The 25059-nt window shown below is 37.9% G+C and overlaps 1 protein-coding gene and 1 pseudogene across 1 annotated transcript; both read left to right on the plus strand.

Moving 5' to 3' along the window:
* The first annotated feature begins 1892 nt into the window (after nt 1-1892).
* On the plus strand, nt 1893-4826 carry LOC129322438 (uncharacterized; annotated as a pseudogene).
* Nucleotides 4827-21645: 16819 nt separating this feature from the next.
* On the plus strand, nt 21646-23398 carry LOC129322439 (xyloglucan O-acetyltransferase 1-like). The gene is made up of 2 exons (XM_054968763.1): nt 21646-21669; nt 21718-23398. Exons 1-2 carry the CDS (start codon nt 21646-21648, stop codon nt 23263-23265), a joined length of 1572 nt encoding a protein of 523 aa, XP_054824738.1. The 3' UTR covers nt 23266-23398.
* The last annotated feature ends 1661 nt before the right edge of the window (nt 23399-25059 follow it).

Below are 25059 nucleotides of genomic sequence, written 5' to 3' on the forward strand. Positions count from 1 at the left end.
TCCTAAAGAAATGGAAAAATTAGAAGATGGGTTTTTATTGATTATGAAGCAAAGTGATTACAGCATTGTGGACCAATTGAAGAAAACTCCAGTGCATATCTCCATACTTTCTTTGATTTTGAATTCCGAAGTGCATCGCCAAGCATTGCAAGAAGTGTTGAATCAAGCTTTTGTGCCTCCTAATATCCCCCTGAGAAGGTGGCAATGTAATGAATGTTGTAAAAGCCTCCTCTACCATTTCCTTTTCGGAAGAGGAAGTTATAGAAACTGCAGTCCACCAAGCCAAGGCTTTGCACATCACTTTGAATGTGAAGGGTTCATAATCGCAAGGGTATTAATTGATGGAGGATCAGCGTTAAATGTCTTGCCACTCTCTACATTTGAATCATTATCACTAGAAGCTTCAAGTATACATAAAAGCAATATTGTGGTAAGAGCATTCGATGGATCAAGACGGGAAGCATTAGGATCCGTTTTCTCTCCCTGGAGATAGGGCCAAGCAGGTTTAAGGTGGATTTCCAACTCATGACATAGACCCAAGTTACACAATGCTGCTAGGAAGGCCATGGTTCATTTTGCTAGGGCTGTTTCTTATACCCTACATCAAAAGGTTAAATTCATCAGTGATGGGGAATTATAGTAGTTAAAGGAGAGGAGGAATTCATAGTGAGCAACCAAGTTCACTCCCTTATATTGAGGCTGTAAAGAAAGATCATGGAGTTTCTTTTCAAAGCCTAGAGGTTGAAGATATTTATGATAGTACTCACAACATCAATTCCGTCGTGGCTAAAATCATGACGAAGAGTGGGTTTATGCCAGGGAAAGGTTTAGGCTCTCATTTACAAGGAATTACGTGTCCAATTAAGGTTTTGGATAATTGTAATCGCCAAGGTTTAGGGTATGAGCCTACCCTAGAAGACCAGATGAAAGACAAAGCAAGTTTGGCAAAAGGCAAAAAGGCCAGTAAATTAGAGATTCCACACATTAAAGAATCCTTCCCAGGCCCGTCTGAGGTGATATATGAACCAACTATCTCGGTGATCTCTTCTAACGAAGATGTAGCGTGAGGAACAAGTACCTCAATTGCAATCGATGATTCCAGCAAAGTCTTGACGAATTGGGAGTTTGAAGAGGCCAATGATGTCATTAGCTTAGAGTTTGTTCATATTTTGTTATCCACTCTTGAGCCCAGGTTTAAGTAATAGATCTTGGGTATTCTCTAATGCAAACTTTTGGTGCATGTAATTTATGAAAATGAATTTCAGTTGCATTCATGTTTATCTCTTTAATCCGCCCTATCCACTTCAATACATTTTTCCCCTTTCATTCATGTTCCTTATCTTTATCTCATTTCATATTCATCGTCTAGGGATTTTGTTTCTTCTGATTCCATCTCTCACCCAGAGGTTAATAAGCCCTTTGAAGATGATTCACTCGTTGCCACTGATATGCCTGATTGTGAGTCTGATGATGAAGACGTAATCCAAACTTTTTCAAGATGCTTGAATTGAGTGATAAGAGAATATGCCCACATGAAGAAGTGATTGAGGTGGTTAATATGGGAACCGAGGAGGATCAAAGAATGCTCAAAATAGTAGATAATCTTAAAAGGGAACAAATGATTGAGTTGTTTAAAGAATACATAGATGTGTTTGCATGGTCTTATAAAGATATGCCCGAGCTAGATCCAAGCATTGCTTCTCATAAAATACCATTACTTCCTAAGGTTGAGCCTAAGAAACAGAAGTTAAGAAGAATGAATACGGGGGTGTCCTTGTAAATAAAAGAAGAAGTAATAAAGCAGTTAGAAGTAGGATTTTTTGGAGGTAGTAACTTACCCACAATGGGTGGCAAATATTGTCCCTGTTCCTAAAAAAGATGGTCGGATTCGAATGTGTGTTGATTATCGTAATTTAAATAATGCGAGTCCGAAAGATGACTTTCCATTACCCCACATTGATGTATTGGTCGATAATACTGCTCGAAGCTATCGCTATTCCTTTATGGATGGTTATTCAGGGTACAATCAAATCCCTATGCATGAAAGGGATAAAGAGAAAACAACCTTTACAACCCAATGGGGAACTTATTGTTATCGGGTAATGCCTTTGGTTTGAAAAATGCTGGGGCAACTTATCAACGAGCTATGGTAGCACTATTCCATGACATGATGCATAAAGAAATTGAAGTATATGTAGATGATATGGTAGCTAAATCAGCAGAAATGAGAGTCATGTTGGAGTCCTTAGAAGTTATTTGTGAGATTGCGCGAATATCGGCTAAGATTGAATCCTAAACATGCATTTTTGGAGCTCTTTCTGGGAAGTTATTGGGATTCATTGTGAGTCGTAAAGGGATAGAAGTAGATCCAGATAAAGTGAGGGCAATTCAAGAAATGCCATCTCCCCAAACAGAGAAAGAAGTTAGAAGTTTCTTGGGACGATTGAATTACATTGCTAGATTCATTGCCAATCTAACAGCTACTTGCGAACTGATGTTTAAGCTGTTAAAGAAAATTGCAAGGAGACATGGGATGATGATTGTCAAAAGGCCTTTGATAAAATTAAAGATTATTTGTTAAATCCCCCGATTTTGGTCCCTCCATCACCAGATCGTCCACTAATCCTTTACCTAGCAACTTTACCCACTCGCTCAATGGGAGCAATGCTAGGTCAACGTGATGATTCTGGAAAGAAGGAAAGAGCAATTTATTTCTTGAGCAAGAAGTTTAATGAGTGTGAAGCTCGTTATCCGGTGATTGAGCGAACTTGTTGTGGACTAGTATGGGCAACTAGAAGGCTAAGGCAATACATGCTTTACTACACTACCTGGCTAATCTCACGAGTGGACCCACTTAAGTACATCTTTGAGAGCCCGCACATTGCAGGTAGAGTACTAAAATGGCAAGTTGTACTATCAGAATATGATATAAAGCATGTGATGCAAAAGTCAGTCAAAGGTAGTGCAATAGCAGATCACTTGGCCGATAATCCTTTAGAGGATGACCAGCCATTAGATTTTCAATTTCCTGATGAAGGCATATGCACTACAGAAGAAGGTTGTGATGAAGGAAACAATGAAGAGCAAGAATGGGAAATGTATTTTGATGGAGCCGCCAACATGCATGGAAATGGGGTAGGAGCGGTGATCGTTTCACCAGAAGGAAAACAATTTCCAGTGGCCATCAAATTAGAATTTGATTGTACTAACAACATAGCAGAATATGAAGCTTGTGTTAATGGTCTTCGAGCAGCTATTACCCTTGGTATACGGTGTTTGAAGGTATTTGGTGATTCAGCTCTCATTATTCATCAAGTAACAGGAGAATGGAGAACAAAGGATGTAAAATTGATTCCCTATCAAGAACTCCTAACAGATTTGATTAAGTAATTTAAGGTTGCTAGCTTTTATCACTTGACTAGAGATAAAAACCGTTTTGCTGATGCTTTAGCCACTTTAGTAGCAATGATCCAACTTGATTGTGGAGTCCATGTCCAACCCATCCAAGTGAAAGCTAGAAGCTTTCCAGCGTACTGTCTGAATGTTGAAGAAGATCGAGAAGAATATCCTTGGTTCCAGGATATTAAGGATTATATCACTAAGAGATCATACCCAGCTGGAATGACTAAGAATGAAAAGAAAACCCTTCGTCGTTTGGCTATGACATTTTTATCAGTCAAGATGTTCTGTACAAGAGGGGTTATGATGGTACTTTACTTCGCTGTGTGAGTTCAGAAGAAGCAAAGAAAATCATGGTTGAGGTACATGAGGGCATATGTGGCACGCATGCGAATGGTCACACTATGGCCAAACAGATTCAAAGGTGTGGCTACTTCTGGCTAACAATAGAGAAAGATTGCTTTGAGCATGTCAAGAAATGCCACAAATGTCAGATCTATGCTAATAGGATAAATGCTCTTCCAATCCCATTACATAATTTGGTATCACCCTGGCCATTCTCAATGTGGGGCATTGACATTATTGGCCCAATTAACCCAAAAGCTTCGAATGGACATCGCTTCATCCTTCTCGCGATTGACTATTTCACAAAATGGATAGAAGCAAATTCATTTGCTAGCATCACGCAAAAGACGTTCCTTAAATTCATGAAGACAAATATTTTATGCCGATATGGGATTCCTGAAAGGATCATTACTGATAATGGTCCCAATCTCAATGGAACGGAAGTCAGGAACTTTTGCGAGAAGTTCCAAATCAAGCATCATAATTCAGCCCCGTATAGACCTCAAATGAATGGAGCAGTTGAAGCAGCCAATAAAAATATTAAGAAGATCATTGGAAAAATGACAGTAACTTATAAGGATTGGCATGAGATGCATGAGATGCTTCCCTATGCTTTACATGGTTATCATACTACTGCACGCACATCCATAGGGGTAACCCCATACTCCCTTGTTTATGGAATGGAAGCTGTTACACCCATTGAGATGGAAATACCATCTTAAGAGTATTGACAGAGGTAGATTTAGAAGAAAATGAATGGGTACGAACCCGATTTGAGCAACTTAACATGATTGAAGAGAAAAGGCTCATTGCAATGTGTCATGGACAATTGTACCAAAAGAGAATGGCAAGAGCTTTTGATAAAAAACTTCGTCCACGGGAATTCAGTGCTGGGGATCTTGTACTCAAGAAAATATTGCCTAACCAAGAAGATAATAGAGGCAAATGGGCTCCGACCTATGAGGGACCTTATGTTGTCAAACATGCCTTTTCTGGAGGAGCACTGATCCTAGCTGACATAGGACGGTCAAGAGTTAGCAAAGCCCATTAATGCAGATGCTGTCAAGTGTTACTTTGCTTAAACAGAAAATGAAAAAGAATGAAGCGCTCTTTAGGTTGAAAACCTATAAAGGCAACCTAGGCAAAAGTTAGAGCTAATAGAAAATGAAAAGGAAAGAATAGCTCGTTAGGTTAAAAAACCTGTAAAGGTAACCTAAGCAAAAGTTAGAGCTAAAAAAAAAAGGGCAAAGCCATGATAAGAAGAAGAAGAGTTCGCCAAGACAAAAGGATGTCTTAGGAGAAGAAAGGAAGGCATCAAAAGTTAAGTATCTATGTTTGGGAAAGTTGACTCCATCGTCTCTTATATTATGCATATCAATAGCAGCTCAGTGAAACACCTGTTGGGGTTTGGAAAAGCTAAAGGAAAGAGATGTGATTAAGTAAATCCATATATCCCATTTATGCTTTGGCCATTTGTACTCATAAACCAAGATATTCCCATTTCTCTATGAATTTTAGCATCAGTGAATGAATTTTTTTTTTCCGCCCTTGCTCCTTTGAGACCATCTTTCTTCTCGTTTCGTGTTATCATATTCAATTCATATCCCCTATATTACAGCAGGTTCGCATTCAAGGAACAATATTTATTGACGTATTTACTTGACGTAGAATGCTGGTATCTTTATTCTCGCCTTTCACCCTTGAGGTATCAAGATCATTGCGTAGGTGTAAAATGATAATGAGAGCATGTCTACTATCAGTGTTCGGTCATAATAATTGATCTCATTAACTTGAAGACAAGATCAAGTGACGAGAATTTGGTCACTGGAATTTTCTAAAGAGGGGCAACGGCATACTATGATACTACACCTATTAATGAATAAAGGTTAAATAACGGACTTGGAGGTATTACCTTATGTTCGAAATGATTTATTCAATGTGCACAAAATTTTCAAAAAAAAAAAGGATAAATACTAAGATAGTTTTCAACATTAAGCTTTCCAATAAAATTTTTGCAATACATTTGCATTATTCATACATTTGCATTGGGGCAAATAAGCGCGTCTTACCCTTTGCATTTGTCACAAAAGGAAGTCTCATAAATTGAGGCAAATATAGGTTTAAACCTTTTACATTGCAAATCATCCATCCATGGTATATTGTACATATTCTCAGCACTTACGAAAATCATACACGGCGCATTACCACATTGCAGAAACATGCTGCATTTGGATTGGGGCAAAACGACATATAAAAAGAAAATAAAAAAAACAAACAAACAACAACAACAACAATAACAACAACAAAAAATTTTAGGAAGTGAGAGACGAAATAACGAACCTCACCTGTGAGTTTCTCATATCTTCTACGTGAAATAAAACCTATTCTCACCCCCCAAAGCCCTGTCACGGCAGGCAACCCAAAGCCCTGTAACGGCAGGCACCCTAAAGCCCAGTACCGGTTGGCAAGATTCTTTAAAGCCCTGTCACGGCAGGCACCTTAAAGCCCTGTCACGGCAGGCACCTCAAAGCCCTGTCACGACAGGCACCTCAAAGCCCAGTACTGGCTGGCACGATTCTTTAAAGCCCTGTAACGGCAGGCACCCCAAAGCCCTGTCACGCCAGGTACCCTCAAAACCCAGTACTGGCTGGCATGATTCTTAAAGCCCTGTCACACCAGGCACCTCAAAGCCCTGTCACGACAGGCACCTCAAAGCCCAGTACCAGCTGGCACGATTCTTTAAAGCCTTGTAACGGCAGGTACCCCAAAGCCCTGTCACGCCAGGCACCTCAAAGCCCAGTACTGGGTGGCATGATTCTTTAAAAGCCCTGTAACGGCAGGCACCCCTAAAGCCCTGTTACGGCAGGCACCCCAAAGCCCAGTACCGACTGGCATGATTCTTTAAAAGCCCTGTAACGGCAGGCACCCCAAAGCCCTGTCACGGAAGGCACTCCAAAGCCCAGTACCGGCTGGTACGATTCCTTAAAAGCCCTGTAATGGCAGGCACCCCTAAAGCCCTGTTACGGCAGGCACCCCAAAGCCCTGTACCAGCTGGCATGATTCTTTAAAAGCCCTGTAACGGCAGGCACCCCTAAAGCCCTGTTACGGCAGGCACCCAAAAGCCTAGTACTGGCTGGCACGATTCTTTAAAAGCCCTGTAACGGCAGGCACCCCTAAAGCCCTGTTACGGCAAGCACCCTAAAGCCCAATACCGGCTGGCATGATTCTTTAAAAGCCCTGTAACGGCAGGCACCCCAAAGCCCTGTCACAACAGGCACTCCAAAGCCAATACCGGCTGGCATGATTCTTTAAAAGCCCTGTAACGGTGGGCACCCCAAAGCCTAGTACCGGTTGGCATGATTCTTTAAAGCCCTGTAACAGCAGGCACCCCAAAGCCCAGTACCGGTTGGCACGATTCTTTAAAGCCCTGTAACGGCAGGCACCCCAAAAAGCCCAGTACCGGTTGGCACGATTCTTTAAATCCCTGTAACAGCAGGCACCTCAAAGCCCTATAACGGCAGGCACCCTAAAGCCCTGTAACGGCAAGCACCCTAAAGCCCTATTACGGTAGGCACTCCAAAGCCCAGTACCCGCTGGCATGATTCTTTGAAAGCCCTGTAACGGCAGGCACCCTAAAGCCCTGTTACGGCAGGCACCCCAAAGCCCAGTACCGGCTGGCATGATTCTTTAAAAGCCCTGTAACGGCAGGCACTCCTAAAGCCCTGTTACGCCAGGCACTCCAAAGCCCAGTACCGACTGGCATGATTCTTTAAAAGCCCTGTAACGGCAAGCACCCCAAAGCCCTATCACGGCAGGCAACCCCAAAAAGCCTAGTACCGGCTGGCATAATTCTTTAAAGCCCTGTAACGGCAGGCACCCCAAAGCCCAGTACTGGCTGCATGATTCTTTAAAGCCCTGTAATGGCAGGCACCCTTAAAGCCCTATAATGACAGGCACCCCAAAGCCCAGTACCGACTGGCATGATTCTTTAAAAGCCCTGTAACGGCAGGCACCCCAAAGCCCAGTACCGACTGGCACGATTCTTTAAAAGCCTTGTCACGGCAGGCACCTTAAAGCCCAGTATCGGCTGGCACAATTCTTTAAAAACCCTATCACGGCAGGCACCACAAAGCCCAGTACCGGCTGGCACAATTCTTTAAAGCCCTGTCACGGCAAGCATCCTCCAAGCCTTGTAAAAGCAGGCATCCACCAGGTCCTTTGGAACATAGGCAATTCATCTCCATTAAGGTTTTATTTTGTTTAGTTCATAAACCACATTGCATTTTAAACCCTTTCTTTTATTTTGTTTTGTTTTGTTTGGTTGTAGATACCTAAGAGTCTTGCCCCTCCAAACAAAATACATGTTTTTTCTCTTCATTCATTTCTAAGATAAGAATATCATCTCATGAAATTCTCACTTAGAAATCAAATGAAGAGGGGGCATCTAGTCAACATATATTTTGTTTGGATCGTTGTCATTTGATTATTTTCATTCACATCACATTGTTAAAACAAAAAAAAATTATTATGCTATAGTGTTTGTTATCCAACAGTCTTGCATCATTTAGTCATTCTGATCACATTACTAAAACAAAAAAAAAATCAAAAATTCAAAACAAAATCATCATTTTACTGTGTTGTTATCCAATAGTCTTGCTCCATTAACAAGTTAAGTCAAAGATATGAGGCATTTTTTCTTCTTTCCTAAATCTTGAAGGAGTTTTCCCTAGTCACCCATATTGAGCCAGGAGTAGTGTTTCTTTCATTCACCTGTTTACAAATATCACCTGGGTAGGGTACTCGAACATATGTTTATACTGAATTTTCAAATTTCAAGAGAGGATCAAGACTTTCTTTCACCCCATTAAAGCCTTTTTTTAACCCTCTAGATTTATCCATTTAGATAATTTCTTTCCATTTCCAAGCTCATGAAAGCAAAGCTTAAGAGCTAAGAATAAATATAAAAAAAAGAAAAAAAGAAAAAAATACTCCAATTGATAAAAAATCAAAAGAAGATTATCCCTCCACTAGCATTCACTTATTCAATAGGATATGAAGGGAAGAAAAAAAAACAAGAAGAAGAAGAAATAGAAGAGAATTTTTCTTCCTTTCCCAATGATAACTCCATTGAAATGTCAAGTTTTGCAAGATCACATGTCTAAAAAAAATTCCATTGTGATTTTGCACTTATGTTTAGACTATCACTCCTTTCCATTTTCAACCCACAATTTTATCTTATTCTGCTACATCATAATCCCTGAATATCCTCTCTTGTTAGGTGAATTTTAGCATAATTTTATGTTAGAATAGAAGAAGAAAAAGGTTGAACGAAGAATTTACATAAGGGGCATAAAACTTTTGAGCCAAATATCCTTTTATTTTATAAGCCAATTTACCCAAGCCACATTACAAACCCCATAAGTCTTCATTGAGATTTGACTTGTTGAATATAATCGGGGTAGCTTTCTTATTAAAGATCATTCCAAGATACAGATTGTTGAAATTGGGGCAAGCTTATATCTCAACATAAGATCTTTTACTCAAAAATTGTGTCATTTTCAAAGGGACATACAAAACAAAGAGGGACCCTCTTTTCAATTACCATATTTATTCGTTTTTATCTCTATACTATCCAAAGACACATCATATAAAATTTGGGTTCTCAATTTTACCATTCCATCACTTTCTACTTCATAGTTTGGCTTATCCACGTGATGCCTATCCTTCATACATTTCTTGCACCCAAATGTAGATGCCTATAAATATTCCCAACATTCCATTGATTAGCCACTCCGTTTCATTTTCAAACACAGCCTTTTATTTACGATGATTGTTTACATTGACATTGTTAAATAAAAATCAGTGCCAATTTCACTTATTAACTATACAAGCAGTGATGATAAAGATAGACAAGATGGAGCATCCATGTCCAACAAGCCTTTCATAGGGGCAAACAAATTGCCTTGAAAATTCTCAATATGGGAGGAATAAACAGTTTTAAATATCTGAAAGTGTGACCCCTTAGTGTCCAATTCTTGTGGCGAAAGTTATTAAGTCATTGACTTGCAATTTCATTGTGGAAACCAACAACTTTCCTATTGTAAATGACTAAGAGAACCCTAGCATTTTGCTAATTTCAAGTATTGTTTCCCTCTTGCATCAAAATCCTGTAAACAAAAAGAAATACATTTTACAATTTCAAATGCATTAAGCATTCCATATCTTCACATGAATTGGAAAATTTCATCCTTCACATCAAAATGAGCCCCAATTTAGATTGGAGTAAATGAGGAGTTGAACTTTTTTAAAAAAGATAGTCAATCATGCATTATATATTTCACATAAAAATTGCCACAATTTAGATTAGGGCAAATCAAAAGCAAATCATTCACTCTTCCATATCACTCATGGCATACATTGTATCAACATTGTCACAATTTAAATTGGGGGCAGAAAAAGAATTGAACTTTTGAGCAAAAAAAAAACAAAAGAAAAAAATCAGGCATCATCCATCCATTACATGCTTAACATAAAAATTTGCCTCCATTTAGATTGGAGCAAATAAAAAAAAAATCATGCATTATCCATTCATTACATGCTTAACATGAAAATTTGCCTCCATTTAGATTGGGACAAATAAAAAAAAATCATGCATTATCCATTCATTACATGCTTAACATGAAAATTTGCCTCCATTTAGATTGGGACAAATAAAAAAAATCATGCATTATGCATTATCCATTCATTACATACTTAACATGAAAATTTGTCTCTATTTAGATTAGGGCAAATAAAAAAAATCATGCATTACGCATTATCCATCCATTACATGCTTGACATAGAAATTTGCCTTCACTTAGATTGGGGCAAATAAAAAAATCATGCATTACATATCACCTCGTTGCATGCATTGCCACAGAAAATATGCCCTATTTAGATTGGGGCAAACCAAAAACTTGCAAAACCCAAGGAAATAAGAGAAGAATTAACAAAACTCACCTTTGAGTTTCTCGTATTTTCCTCATGAGATGAAACCTATTCTCACACTCTTAAAGCCCAGTACCAGCTGGCACGATTCTTTAAAGTCCTGTAACGGCAGGCACCCCAAAGCCCTGTCACGGCAGGCACCTCAAAACCCAGTATCGGCTGGCACGATTCTTTAAAGCCCTGTAACGGCAGGCACCCCAAAGCCTTGTCACGGCAGGCACCTTAAAGCCCAGTACTGGCTGGCAAGATTCTTTAAAGCCCTGTAACGGCAGGCACACCAAAGCCCTGTCACGGCAGGCACCTCAAAGCCCTGTCATGACAGGCACCTCAAAGCCCAGTACTGGCTGGCACGATTCTTTAAAGCCTTGTAACGGCAGGCACCCCCAAAGCCCTGTCACGCCAGGTACCTCAAAGCCTAGTACCGGCTGGCACGATTCTTTAAAGCCCTGTAACGGCAGGCACCCCAAAGCCCTGTCATGCCAGGCACCTCAAAGCCCTGTCACGACAGGCACCTCAAAGCCCAGTACCGGCTGGCACGATTCTTTAAAGCCCTGTAACGGTAGGCACCCCAAAGCCCTATCACGCCAGGCACCTCAAAGCCCAGTACCGGCTGGCACGATTCTTTAAAGCCCTATAACGGCAGGCACCCCAAAGCCCTGTCACGCCAGGTACCTCAAAGCCTAGTACCGGCTGGCACGATTCTTTAAAGCCCTGTAACGGCAGGCACCCCAAAGCCCTGTCATGCCAGGCACCTCAAAACCCTGTCACGACAGGCACCTCAAAGCCCAGTACCGGCTGGCACGATTCTTTAAAGCCCTGTAACGGTAGGCACCCCAAAGCCCTATCACGCCAGGCACCTCAAAGCCCAGTACCGGCTGGCACGATTCTTTAAAGCCCTGTAACGGCAGGCACCCCAAAGCCCTGTCACGCCAGGCACCTCAAAGCCCAGTATCGGCTGGCACGATTCTTTAAAGCCCTGTAACGGCAGGCACCCCAAAGCCGTGTCACGGCAGGCACCTCAAAGCCCAGTACCGGCTGGCAAGATTCTTTAAAGCCCTGTAACGGCAGGCACCCAAAAGCCCTGTCACGGCAGGCACCTCAAAGCCCTGTCATGACAGGCACCTCAAAGCCCAGTACCGGCTGGCACGATTCTTTAAAGCCCTGTAACGGCAGGCACCCCAAAGCCCTGTCACGCCAGGTACCTCAAAGCCTAGTACCGGCTGGCACGATTCTTTAAAGCCCTATAACGGCAGGCACCCCAAAGCCCTGTCATGCCAGGCACCTCAAAGCCCTGTCACGACAGGCACCTCAAAGCCCAGTACCGGCTGGCACGATTCTTTAAAGCCCTGTAACGGTAGGCACCCCAAAGCCCTATCACGCCAGGCACCTCAAAGCCCAGTACCGGCTGGCACGATTCTTTAAAGCCCTGTAACGGCAGGCACCCCAAAGCCCTGTCACGCCAGGTACCTCAAAGCCTAGTACCGGCTGGCACGATTCTTTAAAGCCCTGTAACGGCAGGCACCCCAAAGCCCTGTCATGCCAGGCACCTCAAAACCCTGTCACGACAGGCACCTCAAAGCCCAGTACCGGCTGGCACGATTCTTTAAAGCCCTGTAACGGTAGGCACCCTAAAGCCCTATCACGCCAGGCACCTCAAAGCCCAGTACCGGCTGGCACGATTCTTTAAAGCCCTGTAACGGCAGGCACCCCAAAGCCCTGTCACGCCAGGCACCTCAAAGCCCAGTATCGGCTGGCACGATTCTTTAAAGCCCTGTAACGGCAGGCACCCCAAAGCCGTGTCACGGCAGGCACCTCAAAGCCCAGTACCGGCTGGCAAGATTCTTTAAAGCCCTGTAACGGCAGGCACCCCAAAGCCCTGTCACGGCAGGCACCTCAAAGCCCTGTCATGACAGGCACCTCAAAGCCCAGTACCGGCTGGCACGATTCTTTAAAGCCCTGTAACGGCAGGCACCCCAAAGCCCTGTCATCCCAGGCACCTCAAAGCCCTGTCACGACAGGCACCTCAAAGCCCAGTACCGGCTGGCACGATTCTTTAAAGCCCTGTAACGGTAGGCACCCCAAAGCCCTATCACGCCAGGCACCTCAAAGCCCAGTACCGGCTGGCACGATTCTTTAAAGCCGTGTAACGGCAGGCACCCCAAAGCCCTGTCACGCCAGGCACCTCAAAGCCTAGTACCGGCTGGCACAATTCTTTAAAGCCCTGTAATGGCAGGCACCCTAAAGTCCTGTCACCGCAGGCACCTCAAAGCCCAGTACTGGCTGGAACGATACTTTAAAGCCTTGTAACGGCAGGCACCCTAAAGTCCTGTCACCGCAACCACCTCAAAGCCCAGTATCGGCTGGCACGATTCTTTAGAGCCTTGTAACGGCAGCCACCCCAAAGCCCTATCACGGTAGGCACCTCAAAGCCGAGTACCGGCTGGCACGATTCTTTAAAGCCCTGTAATGGCAGGCACCCTAAAGTCCTGTCACCGCAGGCACCTCAAAGCCCAGTATCGGCTGGCACGATTCTTTAAAGCCCTGTAACGACAGGCACCCCAAAGCCCTGTCACGCCAGGCACCTCAAAGCCCAGTACGGGCTGGCACAATTCTTTAAAGCCCTGTAACGACAGGCACCCTAAAGTCCTGTCACCACAGGCACCTCAAAGCCCAATACCGGCTGGCACGATTCTTTAAAGCCCTGTAACGGCAGGCACCCCAAAGCCCTGTCACGGCAGGCACCTCAAAGTCCTGTACCGGCTAGCACGATTCTTTAAAGCCCTGTAACGGCAGGTACCAAAAAGCCCTGTAACGGCAGGCACCTCAAAGCCCAGTACCGGCTGGCACGATTCTTTAAAGCCCTGTAACGGCAGGCACCCCAAAGTCCTGTCACGGCAGGCACCTTAAAGCCCAGTACCGGCTGGCACGATTCTTTAAAGCCCTGTAACGGCAGGCACCCCAAAGCCCTGTCACGCCAGGCACCTCAAGGCCCAGTACCGGCTGGCACGATTCTTTAAAGCCCTGTAACGGCTGGCACCCCAAAGCCCTGTCACGGCAGGCACCTCAAATCCCAGTACCAGCTAGCACGATTCTTTAAAAGCCCTGTCACGGCAGGCAGCTTAAAGCCCTGTTACGGCAGGCACCCCAAAGCCCAGTATCGACTGGCACGATTTTTTAAAAGCCTTGTCACGGCAAGCACCTAAAAGCCCAGTACCGGGTGGCACGATTCTTTAAAAGCCCTGTCACGGCAGGCACCTCAAAGCCCAGTACCAGCTGGCACGATTCTTTAAAAGCCCTGTCAAGGCAGGCACCCCAAAGCCCAGTATCGGCTGGTACAATTCTTTAAAGCCCTGTCACGGTAGGCACCCTCCAAGCCTTGTAAAGGCAAGCATCCACCAGGTCCTTTGGAACATAGGCAATTCATCGCCTTTGAGGTTTTATTTTGTTTTGTTCCTAAATCACATTTCATTTTAAACCCTTTCTTTTAGTTTGTTTTGTTTTGTTTGGTTGTAGATACCTAAGAGTCTTGCCCCTCCAAACAAAATACATGTTTCTCTCTTAATTCATTTCTAAGATAAGAATATCATCTCATGAAATTCTCACTTAGAAATCAAATGAAGAGGGGGCATCTAGTCAACATATATTTTGTTTGGATCGTTGTCATTTGATTATTTTCATTCACATCACATTGCTAAAACCAAAAAAAAATTATTATGCTATAGTGTTTGTTATCCAATAGTCTTGCATCATTTGGTCATTTTGATTTGTGTCACATTGCTAAAAAATAAAAAAAAATCATCATTTTACTATGTTTATTATCCAATAGTCTCGCATTGTGTTTAGATCTTTGTCAATTAATCATTTTCATTTGCATCACATTAATAAAAAAATAAAAAAAATCATGTCATTGTATCTGTTAAGTAATAGTCTTGCATTTAATCATATTTTGTCGTGTCAGGGGTAATTAGGTCTTTTCATAGATATTGCATAGCCGACCAAAATACATGTTCTATCTTTACTTGTTACTTATGTAAGAATTCAAAAGCACACTTTTTCATATACTTACATAAGAAACAAGTAAAGAGGGGCAACTGTGAACACCGTATTTTGTCCGGACTTTTTTTAAATTTCATAATAAATAATTAAAAATATAAAAAATACAAAAATAAAATTTAATCCTTTTTTAGGATTATATTTTCAAAAAATCTTGCTTAAATTTTTTAAAATCTCTCTCAAATTATCCCAACCATTCAAAGATATTGGGAATCAATTTTTGAGACTCAACTATTTTTAAATTTCTCTCCTTAAATCTTTTGTTTTTCATTTAAAAATATATGTTTTAAAATTAGACTTTTCTTTCTCCCCCTCAATCTAATTAATAAAAAAAAAGGGCATTAAAGAATGAAAAAAAAAAGAAAAAGAATAAGGAACAGATACATAACACATGAAATACACACACACACACACACACACACACACACACACACTCTTTCTCTCTCTCTCTCGGCCATGCAGTAGGAAAAGGAGAAAACAGCAAAAACAGAGACACAAAACGTAGAAACAACACCCACACGCAAGCAGAAAAGCACAGCAAAAGAAGGAGCAGCAACTATGATGTGCACACACATAGACTGCCGTACGTAGAAGAAGAACAAGCATGCACACAAAGATAATACATAAAATCAGAGCTACGGACAACACAAAGAGAGCAGACTTTTTGGCCAAAGAGCACAGAAGAAAAGACCAGACAAAAAAACTAACAGAACAGAAGAAGGAGAAGAGCATACACCAGCCGAAAACACAGAGACACAGAAAGAAGAAAGAGAGACGCATGCACGTACGAAGAAGCAAAGAAAAAACAGAGCACAGGGAGGACAGAACGAGAGATCAAAAAATCAGAAAAAAGAGAGCACGAGAATGAGAGCAGAAAATCGAGGAAGGAGAGAACAATAAAGCACAGAAGAAGCCTGAACAAAGAGGGGGGAGTTTCAGCGAAAAAGGCACGAGAACCAGACGGAAAAGAGAGAAGAAAAAATAGAGCCCGAGGACGAGAGGAAAGCCGAGGAAGGACGTGAAACAGAGAGCTAAGACGAGAAAAGAGAAAAGCTGGAAGGGAAGAGAGGAAAAGTGGAAGAGAAGAGAAAAAAAGAGAGGATAGAACGAAAGACTAAAAAATCAAGAAAAAAACAGAGCATGAAACACGGATAGGTTCGAGACAGAAAAAAGAAGAGGACTGTACTGATCCAAAACTAGAAAAAGAGAGAGCCAAGGATGATAGGGAGGAGGAGACAGAAAGAAAAACACTAGCAAAGGAGGAGGAGAGAACCGAATGAAAAAAGAAGAAGAAACAAGGACCAGAAGAAAGTAGAGAAGAGAGCACAAAAAAAACGACATAGAGAGGGAAGGAGAAGAAGTTGGAGAAAGAGAGAGACCGAGGGTGAAAGAGCACTAGAGTAGAGGAAGAGAGAGATCTTACGTTTTATTACTCTCTCACAGCAAGATCTGGAGATAGAGAGGGAGAGATTCAAATGGTTTGGGATCCTCACCATAATGTTCCTAATCATCTGGCTGCTACGTTTTCACGAGGAGATGGTCAACGATGGCATACCATATGATACCGAGTGAGAGTCTGAATTGATGTCACACGAGTGCTGGATGTTTTACAAGCAACAAAGAATCAAAAACACGTTCAATACCTGAAGTTGAGGTGATGAAAGTGTTGTCTTGAGAAGAAGAAGAATGCAAACCTAGAATCACAAGTTACTCAGGTGATATTTAAATCGTGTCATCTCCCTTAATTTGGATTTGATTCATTGATGAACATGTATATATTGATAGATACTAAGAGTGTGGACTGATCCATATATATATGTTTAGGCATTAGAAATTCATGAATCAAATATTTGTTTTAAAATTTAGAACATACTTGAGAGGTGTTTGACAAAATAAAAAAAGAAGAAGAAGCCTGTGAGAATATCGTTGATAATTGTTAGGTGATTATGGTTTGAAACCGTATCTATCATGGTTATGATCTTGCTAAAGTTTATGCCAAATATGGATTTTTTAAAATATATCCCCAGGTTAAAAGAATAGTGAACTGTCAAAATAATTTATTTCTTTATTCTTTCAATTGCTTTCATCGCATGAATCGTTTAGCCAACCATAATATTATGCACTGCCTGCAAATGCAAATATCTTAATTACCTATTTGTCGTGTGAGATTTTAAGAATCTCCATGGGCATTTAGAATGATCCTTTATCGTGTAAATTAATAAGATTTCGCAGGTATGAGGATCAATCTTGTATATATTAATATGGGTTCCAAAGACCTATTATTAAAATTAATGTTCTTTTTATAATAAATATTTAAGTCTCAAGTAAGATTTTAAGAATCTTCATGAATAATTAAATTAATTACCTTATCGTGTAGGATAATAAATCCTCGTAGATATCGTGATTCACAATTTGTATGGTAAATACATACACAAATTTTTGTAAATAAAATAAAAAACATTTTTTTATAATTTTTAATTAATTAAATTAATGAATTTAATTATAGTTATAGTTACCAATCATATCTTGTGGTCATGTGAGATTTTTGAATCTTTGTAGGCTTCTAAGATCATCGTATTATCGTATGAGTCAATAAGACTATGCAGATATTACGATTAAGTTTTTAAAATATATATAAATTATATATTAAATTAATTAAACTAAAAAGATGTATTTAAATAAATTTAATTCCTTTATCATGTGAGATTTTGAAATCTCCGCAGATGTTTAGGATAATCATATTACCGTATAAGTCAATAAAGCTTTGCAGGTATGATGATTAAGAACCTTTAAAACATGTATATACACACTTAAAATATATTTTTAACACTTAAAATATACATAAGAATAAATAAATAAATTAAATTGCCAAACTCTTCTATCATGTGAGATTTCAGAATCTTCGCAGATACTTAGAGCAATTGCATTACCGTATGAATCAATAAGGTTCTACAGGTACTGCAATTAAATTTCTAATCATAAAATATATAAAAAATTAATTTTAAACCCTTTCCTTTCTTTATTAAATATTCAAAAATGGAGAAAATAATTAAAATTAAATTACCTTTTGCAATTTAAAACACACATATCAAAATTTCAGAAATTGTTTTATTTGTAAAATGGTGAATTATTTCTAATTAATTTCTCTTCAAAAAATATATTTTCACTAATAAATTTTTAAGCCCGAACTACGTGGATTTTGATCCCCATCACAGGATACGTAGGCCTCAGAGTCAAATTCTGAGTCAAGTCCGTCCTCCCTTATAAATAAATAAACATTTCTCACCTAATTCTTATCATTTTTATATCAAACACATGAATATAAAAGGGATAATTAAAATAGTTATAAAACCATATTAAAAGAGCACAACAAACTTTAGGTAACTGTTCTGATGAATGGGTGTTGTGGGGTGCCTAATACCTTCCCCACACTCAACTGACTCTCGAACCTATTTTCTGATTTTGCAGACCACCCTTATCCTCCTTTTAATTGGTTTCCCGAGATTTACCTCAAAATCTTGGTGGCAACTCCTTGTTCGATCCAGTTACCGCTGCGAAGGCCGGGACCTCCGTTCGCGCGTCGTCCGCGTCGCATTTTTCCGGGTGCGACAAGCATAATTACTAATAAATGGATAGTCCAGTTGATAAACATTTGACCCATCACTTATAAAGTTATAATATCATAGCTCATTATTGATACGAAGGCTTTGTTAGTTAATAATTTAATAAATATTTTTTAATAAATATCATAGCTCATAGTCACAAGTAATATCCAACAATGCTTGAACATGATTGTCTATTGTAAATAACCAAAAAAAAAAAAAAAGCAAGCGCATAGTCTTTTGGGTCAACGAGGTTGAGTCTTGCACGCAGATAAGAAAATGGTACAGCATGTGGGGCCTTATAATTCTCTTTAGTATTCTATTTTTGATGGACTAATGTTTTTCTCTATAGTGAAATAAATTGTACTTTTGAAAAAGCATGAGCAAGTCGCTGGCCAAAATAACAAACAAACAAACAAAGGAAAATCGGTACGCCCAAGAAGGTTTAATTAGTCCGTTGGTCCTTTTGCCCGAGTAGCTCGGCATCTGATTCTTTTGAGCCCTTTTTTTTTTTTTAGAAAAGAAAGGAGTAGGAGAAATTGCTTAGAATGATCGAATGGCAAAATTATTTGATTTAAAGTGCCAAAGTCCTTCGAATAAAATTTAAATGAGAAATTCTTTGAAAGATCAAGGGCTTATTTACTTGTAGTGTCTTGATTTTTTTCCTAAATAACTCTATCATGGAATCATTTTTAACTATTTTCTGGAATAACTAATATATCAAAATAAATTATCAACCTAAAATTATTATTTTCTTAAATATTTTATAACGCTCATTACATGCTAAAATAAATCATGAGTCTAAAAACATGATTTTCTTTAAAAACATAAACATCACTGTGCATATCAAAATTACCATAATTTTAAAAAGTTTATATGGTTTTTGGATTTTTTTAAAAAAATTATAATTGAAAAATCTGGGTTTAACAAACAAGTAATAGTAACTTATATGACAACCATGAATTTAAATTTATAATTAATTTTGATATGTATTGAGATATTTGGTTAGTTTTAAGAAAACTATGATTTTGGTTTTATAATTAACTTTATCTAGTAATAGGAGTGTTTGAATTTTTTAAGAAAATCATAATTTTAAGTTCATTATTGATTTTTGCATGTAATTATATTTTCATGAAACCATAGTGCCTGATTTTTAATTATTTACAACAATTTTATTAATTAATTTTATAAATCAATTGTACCACATTACAATCAATTATAATAAAATTTAATCATATTGATCAGTTTTTTTGGTGATGAGTTTTCAGTTGTGCCTTGCTTTTACTTTTAGGTAATAAATTGACCTTTTGAAATATATATATATATATATATATATATAAGTGGCCAGTGGGTGACTTCGCTTCAAAATTCCCACCGTCGGTATTGGCCAAAAATATTACTTAAATTAGTTATTTATAATTAATACATTAAATAGTTGGGCTACCTTTCTACAATTACCCCTAAAATTTAATAAGATGTCTTGGCTAGAAATATTTTTGTGAAAAAAAAAAACATTCAATAAAGCAACAATGCAAGAGACCAAATGGTTGGATATGTTCTCATGTGAAAAATACAACAAACAACAAATTGCTCAAAAGTAACCTTTATTTAACATCCGAGGGTAATTCGATATATATATATATTGGAAAACGGAAGCCCAGAACATAAAATTACACGAAAATTAATCAAATATGTGGTTGAATGAATATATTATTTGTAAGGGTTCATTGTATCAAGTAAACAAAATGGGGTTTATAGGAGAGTCCATACACAATCCGACAAACAAAACATGTTTCAATATATATTTTTTTAATATGATTCTGATAGAGTCACTTGCTTTCCAGCTCAATTGTTGCCTCTTGTACTGACTCAGTTAAGCACCTTCAGTAAAATTCCTCCATGAAATGTAATTATTTTGTCGATATAGTTAGTGTTTAGTTAGTAGGAAATATAAATATTGGTTCCCCTATTTTAAACATGTTTTGGTATTGATTCCTATATTTTTTTTATTTTCTTAATTTTATCTATTTCAACATTATTCTTTATCGTTATTAATAAAATTAAATATGCTAATGTATATATAACTTTTTTAATTTTATTGCTGGCAAAAAAAAACTTTATTACTTTTATTGATAAGTTGATAAAATTATGATCAGTTGGACATTATATGAGTAAAACGACTATTAACCTTTATGTTTTTCTGTCCTAGTTGTCCCATCTTTTTTTTTAATTTAATATCAAGAATTTAAAATATTTAAAATGCTTGGGGATCTAAATTATTCAAAATGCCTAAGAATAACAAAAATATTTCTAAGAAGATCTTCCACGCATAATATCTATTTGAGGAAAATCCTCTGGTCAAAGATATCATCGCCTTTTCCTGCATACAAGACATGTCAATGACCTTAATATACAATCTAAATTCAATTGCAATTTTTTGAATTATGATAAAGCTCAAGCAAATGGTACCCACTAAAATCTAATTGAATTAGATTGATTAGATTGAACATTGATAGCTTTATTGCATCAACGTCTTTGCCGCTTAAGGAGGTTTTATTTGTGATAATTAAGAAAATTAGATTAAAGTTTTCTAAATACGTACGTTATTATCCTGACATTGCTGCTTAATCTAAAAAGACCTTAACATTTGTTAGAATAATAAATTTATTAAAGTCAATATTTATTCTAACTTTATTGAAACTCTAATTAATACTTATTCAGTGTGCAACTTCATCTAAAATCATCTCCTCTTAAATATTATCAATCAAATCAAGGATTTTATCATGAAAGATTGGATTATAATTTTTGATCATATTTTTAAAGATGTGAATAAATATGTAGATTAGCTTGCTTGTCATGTGTTAAATGACAATTTAGACACTATGATTTTTGTAGCATCACCCTTAAGGTTCAGACGTTTTACATGTTCTAACATAACTTGATTGTTGTTCTTGCATGGTTTTTCATAACCTTATATTAAATAAAATATTTTTAAGTATTCTTTTTATTTTTTCAATGAACTAAGTTTGATTCTTAAATATATAGTAGTAATTAAATTCTTGAAAAAAATGTGAAACTAAAATTTAAATTCTTGTTAAAAAAAGTTGTTTGTTTTTAGTGGACAAACTTGGGTAAAAAAAAATTACTTATATTTTTTAGAAATAAAAAATTTTGAGATAAAATCTAATTAAGATGATGAGGATTGAGTTTTAGTTAATTTGCAATATTGCGGAGCCAAAATAATGAAGTTTCCCGACACATGGTATCAGTCATCACTTGTAATGTAAACAAAATTCCAATTAAAAAATTCGGGAATTGGTCAACAAATTAGGTAGACGAGGATTGCGTCTTCTCTCTCATTCTCTCTGTGCGCCTTGCTCTGAAAAAATCACACACATTTTTCCAGTCTTTGTCGCCTGAGAACACCGGAAAAGATACACCAAAAACAAGAAAAAAGCATAGAATAGAAGAAAGCAGAAAGGAAGAGAGAAGCAAGCAAGCATATGAGAATGGGATCGACAAACACAAACCCATTCAAAGACCAATCCTCCTTTCCTTTCCCCTTCCCAAAGAAACTCTTCCTCTTCGCTCTTTAAGCTCTTCTTCCCATTACCCTCCTTCGTTTCTACTTTTACCCTCTTCGTCTTCCTCAATCCACCATCACCATCACTTCCCAATCTTCCTTCTCTCCTTCTTCACTATCTTCTTCTGCAGGTACTTGACAGATTCATTATCAACTTTTGGGGTTGTGGGATTTTGCAGGTTTTTCCAGATCAGACTTTTACATGTTGTTTTGTTTGTTTCTGAATTTGCAGAAGAAGAACAAAGAGCTGATGAGACCCCATGTGACTACTTCAATGGCAAATGGGTCCGTGACGCAAGAGGCCCTTTGTACAATGGCACGACCTGTGGAACCATCAAGGAAGGTCAGAACTGCGTCAGCCATGGCAGACCAGACACAGGTTATCTCTATTGGAGATGGAAACCCACACACTGCAATCTCCCAAGGTTCGAACCTCAATCTTTCCTTCAGCTTCTCAACCACAAGCACTTAGCTTTTGTGGGTGATTCCATGGCTAGGAACCAATTAGAGTCACTTCTCTGTATGTTGGCCACTGTTTCAACCCCAAATCTGGTCTACAGAAATGGTGAAGACAACAAATTTCGCAGATGGCATTTTGCTTCTCACAATGCCACCGTGTCTGTTTACTGGTCTCCATTTCTGGTAAAAGGGGTTGAGAAATCAAACTCAGGACCAAATCATAATGAACTGTACTTAGATCTTGTTGATGAGAGATGGGCAAGAGATCTGAATCAAATAGACTTGATAGTGCTTTCAATAGGTCACTGGTTTCTGCATCCTGCAGTTTACTATGAAGGTGACTCAGTGTTGGGCTGCCATTACTGTCCTGGTCTGAATCACACAGAGATTGGATTCTATGATGTGTTGAGAAAGGCTTTAAGGACAAGCCTGAGGAGCATAATTGAAAGAAGAGATAGGATCCAAGTGACAGTGACAACATTTTCTCCAGCTCACTTTGAAGGTGAGTGGGATAAAGCTGGGGCATGTCCTAAGACTGAGCCATTCAGAAAGGAAGAGAAGGAGCTTGAAGGGATGGATTCTGAGATGAGGAAGATTGAGGTTGAAGAAGTGGAAGCTGCTAACAAGGCTTATAACGATGAGAGATTTGGATTAGAGGTATTGGATGTGATGAAGCTAGCATTGATGAGGCCAGATGGGCATCCAGGAGCTTACATGTATCCATTTCCATTTGTTAATGGGGTTAAAGAACATGTTCAAAATAATTGTGTTCATTGGTGCTTGTCTGGTCCTATAGACACATGGAATGAAATCTTTCTGGAGATCATAAAAAAATAGTTCATCAAGATCTGAAGAATCAGACATTTTTCTCACGGAAAGAATGACTTTTAGTTCTAAAAGATTGAATTAATGACAGTTAAGTTACCTATAATAATTCTAAAAAAATGAGTTGAAAATATCAATATTCACATGAGTTTTAGTTACAAATAAAATCTTCAAGTTTTAATTTAAATGTAATTGCTTGAATGATGGTTGCAACTCATTTAAAAAAAAAAATTCTAGAAGACTTAGTTGTTATTAATTCAATATTTTTTGAAATTTAACTGTAATTTTTTCTTTTCTCATGCCTACTAGATATTGTAGTATGTGTAGAATGCCAAGCTTAAAAGTCCTAGTTGCTGTTTTAATTAGTTTGTATGATATTGTTTTAATCATTGGGAGAGAGATATTTTTCTTTGTTGAAGAAAAATAAAATTATATTTGAATTTATGAGGAATGATTGGATATTAATAATTCATGTAGCTATGGCTGTATTGTGACTTGTCCCACATTGGAAATGCAGATAGATATGGCAAGATCAGATATTAATGACAAAAATGAAGGAGAGGCATGTTCCAGAGATTAGGCATTATTTGTTGCATTTTAAGAATAAATATATATTAATAATTTAGAAATTTAAATTGCAATTAATCTTTGGCCTTCCCCCCTTTTTTTAACTAGTTTTTTAATTTGTCTAATTGATTTAATATTAAATTAAAGCTTAACACTTACGTCTTTTTGTTTCTGGAAGTTATAATTTTTTTTTTTAAAAGGTGATCCAAGCGTGACGGTTTATATATAATATACAAGTTATAGACACAAACAGTCAAAACCAGGCACCGACACCTATAAGGTTAGAATCTAACCTCGTTTTTATTTTTTATTTTTTTTCTTGGCCAACGAATCAAACCTCCTTCAAGTGCCTGGTTAATATATATTTTTCTTTAAAAAGAAAGAAAAAATAATGTGCCAATATTTTTTTATTGCTTTTTTTTTTTGGCCTGTTTTTGTCCCCCAATTCACGGCATCTCAGAACTTCAACGAATCTTGAGACTAGTGGCTGAGCATTCGATGCTTTTGTCGAGATAAAATTTGGATCTTGAGAGAATGACAATTGAAGGCTCTGTAAAAAAAAGTTGATGCAAAATAAAATTTTTTGATTTGTAAATTCTTAAAAATTCCTGATATTTCTGTTATAAAAAGTCTTTAATATTTTTCAAAGTCCCTTATTTATCATTCTCCCTTTTATTTTCTTAAAATAAGTCATAATTAGAAGATTATCTTCCTTATCTTAGAATCTCTAATTTTAACGTAGCATCCTTTTGTGATGAACATGGAATCATTTCATGTGATCCACATTTTCTTCCCGTTACTTTCATGTGGACATATACTATCATTTATTTATATTGCCTAGATTAAAAATGGATATTAATATTTAAGTTTACTTCATTATTATATTTTTAGTTTTTTTATATTCTTGGATACAAAATCTAAAATTAAAAAAACTTTCAAACTACAACTTTTTTAAGATGAAATGATCATTTTGAAAATTATATAAACCTTGAAATCTATCCTATTTGAATCAAATTTAAACTATCAAAATCTTATTTCAACGAAAAGCATACAGTGCTCATCATTTTAAATGAATAGAACTGGATGGGTTTGACTCTAAAATTAAATATTTTTTAAGCTCTATCTTTATTGATCTGGCTAGATTTGAAAGCTTTTTTTTAATTTTTTTAATTAAGCTTCTGATTATAATATTACATATTTATACCCTAAAGTAAATTAAAATATTCTAAAATAAGTAAT

The sequence above is a fragment of the Prosopis cineraria genome, unplaced genomic scaffold (genome assembly GCF_029017545.1).
Source record: "Prosopis cineraria cultivar Desert tree isolate PC_DT_omini unplaced genomic scaffold, ASM2901754v1 PC10, whole genome shotgun sequence".
Taxonomy (NCBI): Eukaryota; Viridiplantae; Streptophyta; class Magnoliopsida; order Fabales; family Fabaceae; genus Prosopis; species Prosopis cineraria.

Coding starts and splice junctions, on each gene's coding strand:
- LOC129322439 (XM_054968763.1), top strand. CDS start 21,646: ATGGTATCAGTCATCACTTGTAAT. Junction 21,670..21,717: donor TATCAGTCATCACTTGTAAT/GTAAACAAAATT, acceptor TCAACAAATTAG/GTAGACGAGGATTGCGTCTT.